The sequence below is a fragment of the Piliocolobus tephrosceles genome, chromosome 21, assembly GCF_002776525.5.
Source record: "Piliocolobus tephrosceles isolate RC106 chromosome 21, ASM277652v3, whole genome shotgun sequence".
In the NCBI taxonomy this organism is placed as follows: Eukaryota; Metazoa; Chordata; class Mammalia; order Primates; family Cercopithecidae; genus Piliocolobus; species Piliocolobus tephrosceles.
Genome location: NC_045454.1, coordinates 45,810,451 through 45,815,842, shown reverse-complemented (window position 1 = coordinate 45,815,842; position 5,392 = coordinate 45,810,451). Strand labels below are relative to the sequence as shown.

The following is a 5,392-nucleotide window of genomic DNA, read 5'->3' as shown; positions in this document are numbered from 1 at the left end:
ATTTTTAGTAGAGACGGGGTTTCACCATGTTGGCCAGGCTGGTCTTGAACTCCTGACCTCAAGTGATCCACTTGCCTTGGTCTACCAAAGTGCTGGGATTACAGGTGTGAGCCACTCTGCCCAGCTGTGGAAGTTTTTGTTTTGTTTTGTTTTGAGACAGAGTCTTGCTCTGTCACCAGGCTGGAGTGCAGTGGTGCGATCTTGGCTCACTGCAATCTCCGCCTCCCAGGTTCAAGTGATTCCCCTGCCTCAGCCTCCCAAGTAGCTGGAGTTACAGGTGTGCATCACTACACCGGGCTAATTTTTTGTATTTTAGTAGAGACGGAGTTTCACTATGTTGGCCAGGATGGTCTGGATCTCCTGACCTTGTGATCCACCCGCCTCGGCCTCCCAAAGTGCTGGGATTACAGGTGTGAGCCACCATGCCTGGCCGGAGGTTTATTTTTTAATGGTTCTGGAAGTCCGCTGGTTATTTCAATCTCGGAGCAGCACAATGAGGTGCATTTCTCTCTCTCTCTCTCTCTGTCTCTCTCTCTCTCTCTCGTGTGTGTGTATATGTTTGTGTGTGTGTGTGTGTGTGTGTGTGTGTTCGATCTTCTATAATAACTATTGAGCAAACGATTCTCTCTTTTTTTCCTTTGGGGAAACCTGCAGGGACCACTGGTGTGGCTTTTGTCTCCTTTGTGGGCATGGAGTCTGTTTTAAATGAACGCTTCTTCCAAGACCACCAGGCTCCCCTGACCATCTCCAAGATCAAGCTGAAGATGAATTCTCGAGTCGTTGGGGGCATCATGACTGGGGAGAAGAAAGATGGCTTCTCAGATCCAGTCATCTACACTCTGGAGAACATTCAGGTTTGTGAAGAGGTCGCTACTGAGATTCCTGTCTACCTGTTGGGAACTCCTCATCTCCCGATTTCCTTAACTCTCCTTTTTGATGGGAAGCTATTGAGGTCGGTAAGCTTCCACAATTTCTAGCAATTCAAGTCAATTAACAGAAGCCACCGCTATAGGAATGAGGTCTCCCACTGTTACCAAACAGAGCTAGGTCCATTTGCCCATGTGCAACAGAAAGCCAAACACTGAAGCACGGGGTTTTTGTAGAGAGAGAAGTTTATTGCAAGACTGCCGAGGAAGGACACAGGAGTCTGGCTCAAATCTGTCTCCCCAAGCTGCGGGGCTGGGGCAGGTTTTATAGTCAGTGGGTAATGAGCTGCATTCTGATTGCATCTTACAATGAAGTGATGCAGGAAGGCGTGATCTGATTGGATCCTGCCATGGGGTGATGCCAGGGTTTGATCTGATTGGATCCTGGATCCTGCTATGTGGTTGTTGCTTCTATTATTATTATTATTATTATTATTATATTTTAAGTTATAGGGTACATGTGCACAACGTGCAGGTTTGTTACATATGTATACATGTGCCATGTTGGTGTACTGCACCCATTAACTCATCATTTACATTAGGTATATCTCCTAATGCTATCCATCCCCCTCCCCCCACCCCACAACAGGACCCAGTGTGTGATGTTCCCCTTCCTGTGTCCAAATGTTCTCATTGTTCAGTTCCCACCTATGAGTGAGAACATGCGATATTTGGTTTTCTGTCCTTGAGATAGTTTGCTGAGAATGATGATTTCCAGCTGCATCCATGTCCCTACAAAGGACATGATCTCATCCGTTTTTATGGCTGCATAGTATTCCATGGTGTATATGTGTCACATTTTCTTAATCCAGTCTGTCATCGATGGACATTTGGGTTGGTTCCAAGTCTTTGTTATTGTGAATAGTGCTGCAATAAACATATGTGTGGATGTGTCTTTATAGCAGCATGATTTGTAATCCTTTGGGTATATACCCAGTAATGGGATAACTGGGTCAAATGGTATTTCTAGTTCTAGATCCTTGAGGAATCACCATATTGTCTTCCACAATGGTTGAACTAGTTTACAGTCCCACCAACAGTGTAGAAGTGTTCCTATTTCTCCACATCCTCTCCAGCACCTGTTGTTTCCTGACTTTTTAATGATCGCCATTCTAACTGGTATGAGATGGTATCTCATTGTGGTTTTGATTTGCATTTCTCTGATGGTGAGTGATGATGAGCATTTTTTCATATATCTGTTGGCTGCATAAATGTCTTCTTTTGAGAAGTGTCTGTTCATATCCTTTGCCCACTTTTTTATGGAGTTGTTTTTTTCTTGTAAATTTGTTTGAGTTCTTTGTAGGTTCTGGATATTAGCCCTTTGTCAGATGAGTAGATTGAAAAAATTTTCTCACGTTCTGTAGGTTGCCTGTTCACTCTTATGGTAGTTTCTTTTGCTGTGCAGAAGCTCTTTAGTTTAATTAGATCCCATTTGTCAGTTTTGGCTTTTGTTGCCATTGCTTTTGGTGTTTTAGACATGAAGTCCTTGCCCATGCCTATGTCCTGAATGGTATTGCCTAGGTTTTCTTCAGGGTTTTTATGGTTTTAGGTCTAACATTTAAGTCTCTAATCTATCTTGAATTAATTTTTGTATAAGGTGTAAGGAAGGGATCCAGTTTCAGCTTTCTACTTATGGCTAGCAAGTTTTCCCAGCACCATTTATTAAATTGGTAATCCTTTCCCCCTTTCTTGTTTTTGTCAGGTTTGTCAAAGATCAGATGGTTGTAGATGTGTGGTATTATTTCTGAGGGCTCTGTTCTGTTCCATTGGTCTATATCTGTTTTGGTACCAGTACCATGCTGTTTTGGTTACCGTAGCCTTGTAGTATAGTTTGAAGTCAGGTAGCATGACGCCTCCAGCTTTGTTCTTTTGGCTTAGGACTATCTTGGCAATGTGGGCTCTTTTTTGGTTCCATATGAACTTTAAAGTAGTTTTTTTCCAATTCTATGAAGAAAGTCTTTGGTAGCTTAATGGGGATGGCATTGAATCTATAAATTACCTTGGGCAGTATGGCCATTTTCACAATATTGATTCTTTCTATCCATGAGCATGGAATATTCTTCCATTTGCTTGTGTCCTCTTTTATTTCATTGAGCAGTGGTTTGTAGTTCTCCTTGAAGAGGTCCTTCACATCCCTTGTAAGTTGGATTCCTAGGTATTTTATTCTCTTTGAAGCAATTGTGAATGGGAGTTCACTCATGATTTGGCTCTCTGTTTGTCTGTTATTGATGTATAAGAATGCTAGTGACTTTTGCACATTGATTTTGTATCCTGAGACTTTGCTGAAGTTGCTTATCAGCTTAAGGCGATTTTGGGCTAAGATGATGGTGTTTTCTAAATATACAATCATATCATCTGCAAACAGGGGCAATTTGACTACCTCTTTTGCTAATTGAATACCTTTATTTCTTTCTCTTGCCTGATTGCCCTGGTCAGAACTTTCAACACTATGTTGAATAGGAGTGGTGAGGGAGGGCATCGCATCCCTGTCTTGTGCCAGTTTACAAGGGGAATGCTTCCAGTTTTTGCCCATTCAGTATGATATTGGTTGTGGGTTTGTCGTAAATAGCTCTTATTATTTTGAGATATGTTCCATCAATACTGAATTTATTGAGAGTTTTTAGCATGAAGGGCTGTTGAATTTTGTCAAAGGCCTTTTCTGCATCTATTGAGATAATCATGTGGTTTTTGTCTTTGGTTCTGTTTATATGCTGGATTATGTTCATTGATTTGCATATGTTGAACCAGCCTTGCATCCCAGGGATGAAGCCCACTTGATCATGGTGGATAAGATTTTTGATGTGCTGCTGGATTTGGTTTGCCAGTATTTTATTGAGGATTTTTGCATCAATGTTCATCAGGGATATTGGTCTAAAATTCTCTTTTTTTGTCATGTCTCTGCCAGGATTTGGTATCAGGATGATGTTGGCCTCATAAAATGAGTTAGGGAGGATTTCCTCTTTTTCTATTGATTGGAATAATTTCAGAAGGAATGGTACCAGCTCCTCCTTGTACCTTGGTAGAATTCGGCTGTGAATCTGTCTGGTCCTGGACTTGGTTGGTAGGCTACTAATTATTACCTCAGTTTCAGAGCCTGTTACTGGTCTATTCAGGGATTCAACTTCTTCCTGGTTTAGTCTTGGGTGAGTGTATGTGTCCAGGAATTTATCCATTTCTTCTAGGTTTTCTAGTTTATTTGCATAGAAGTGTTTATAGTATTCTCTGATGGTAGTTTGTATTTCTGTGGGGTCGGTGGTGATATCCCCTTTATAATTTTCTATTGCATCTATTTGATTCTTCTCTCTTTTCTTCTTTATTAGTCTTGCTAGCAGTCTATCAATTTTGTTGATCTTTTAAAAAAAACCAGCTCCTGGATTCATTGATTTTTTGAAGGGTTTTTTGTGTCTCTATCTCCTTCAGTTCTGTTCTGATCTTAGTTATTTCTTGCCTTCTGCTAGCTTTTGAATGTGTTTGCTCTTGCTTCTCTAGTTCTTTTAATTGTGATGTTAGGGTGTCAATTTTAGATCTTTCCTGCTTTCTCTTGTGGGCATTTAGTGCTATAAATTTCCCTCTACACACTGCTTTAAATGTGTCCCAGAGATTCTGGTATGTTGTGTCTTTGTTCTCATTGGTTTCAAAGAACATCTTTATTTCTTCCTTCATTTTGTTATGTACCCAGTAGTCATTCAGGAGCAGGTTGTTCAGTTTCCATGTAGTTGAGCGGTTTTGAGAGAGTTTCTTAATCCTGAGTTCTAGTTTGATTGCACTGTGGTCTGAGAGACAGTTTGTTATAATTTCTGTTCTTTTACATTTGCTGAGGAGGGTTTTACTTTCAACTATGTGGTCAATTTTGGAATAAGTGCGATGTGGTGCTGAGAAGAATGTATATTCTGTTGATTTGGGGTGGAGAGTTCTGTAGATGTCTATTAGGTCTGCTTGGTGCAGAGTTGAGTTCAATTCCTGGATATCCTTGTTAACTTTCTGTCTTGTTGATCTGTTGACAGTGGGGTGTTAAAGTCTCCCATTATTATTGTATGGAAGTCTAATTCTCTTTGTAAGTCTCTAAGGACTTGCTTTATGAATCTAGGCACTCCTATATTGGGTGCATATATATTTAGGGTAGTTAGCTCTTCTTGTTGAATTGATCAGGCTCACTCTGTCGCCCAGGCTGGAGTGCAGTGGCGCAATCTCAACTCACTGCAAGCTCCACTGCCCAGGTTCACATCATTCTCCTGCCTCAGCCTCCCAAGTAGCTGGGACTACAGGCATCTGCCACCGCGCCCAGTTAATTTTTTGTATTTTTAGTGGAGACGGGGTTTCACCATGTTAGCCAGGATGCTCTTGATCTCCTGACCTCGTGATCTGCCTGCTTCGGCCTCCCAAAGTGCTGGGATTACAGGCGTGAGCCACCGCGCCAGCGTTTTTTTTTTTTTTTTTTTTTTTTTTTTTTTTTTTTTTTTTTTTTT

At 41.2% G+C, this 5,392-nt stretch overlaps 1 protein-coding gene across 4 annotated transcripts in view; it reads left to right on the top strand.

The window, feature by feature from the left end:
• The window catches only part of ADGRE1 (adhesion G protein-coupled receptor E1), a 58,824-nt gene that overhangs the window by 31,566 nt on the left and 21,866 nt on the right, over positions 1–5,392 (top strand). For all 4 annotated transcript variants that reach the window (XR_002725281.2, XM_023186716.3, XM_023186714.3 and 1 more), the window contains one exon: positions 655–854. Coding sequence is in view for 3 of the 4 variants with exons in the window: in XM_023186716.3 (XP_023042484.2) it covers positions 655–854 (200 nt within the window). In the remaining variant the exon portion in view is untranslated. The remainder of the gene's footprint in view (positions 1–654; positions 855–5,392) is intronic.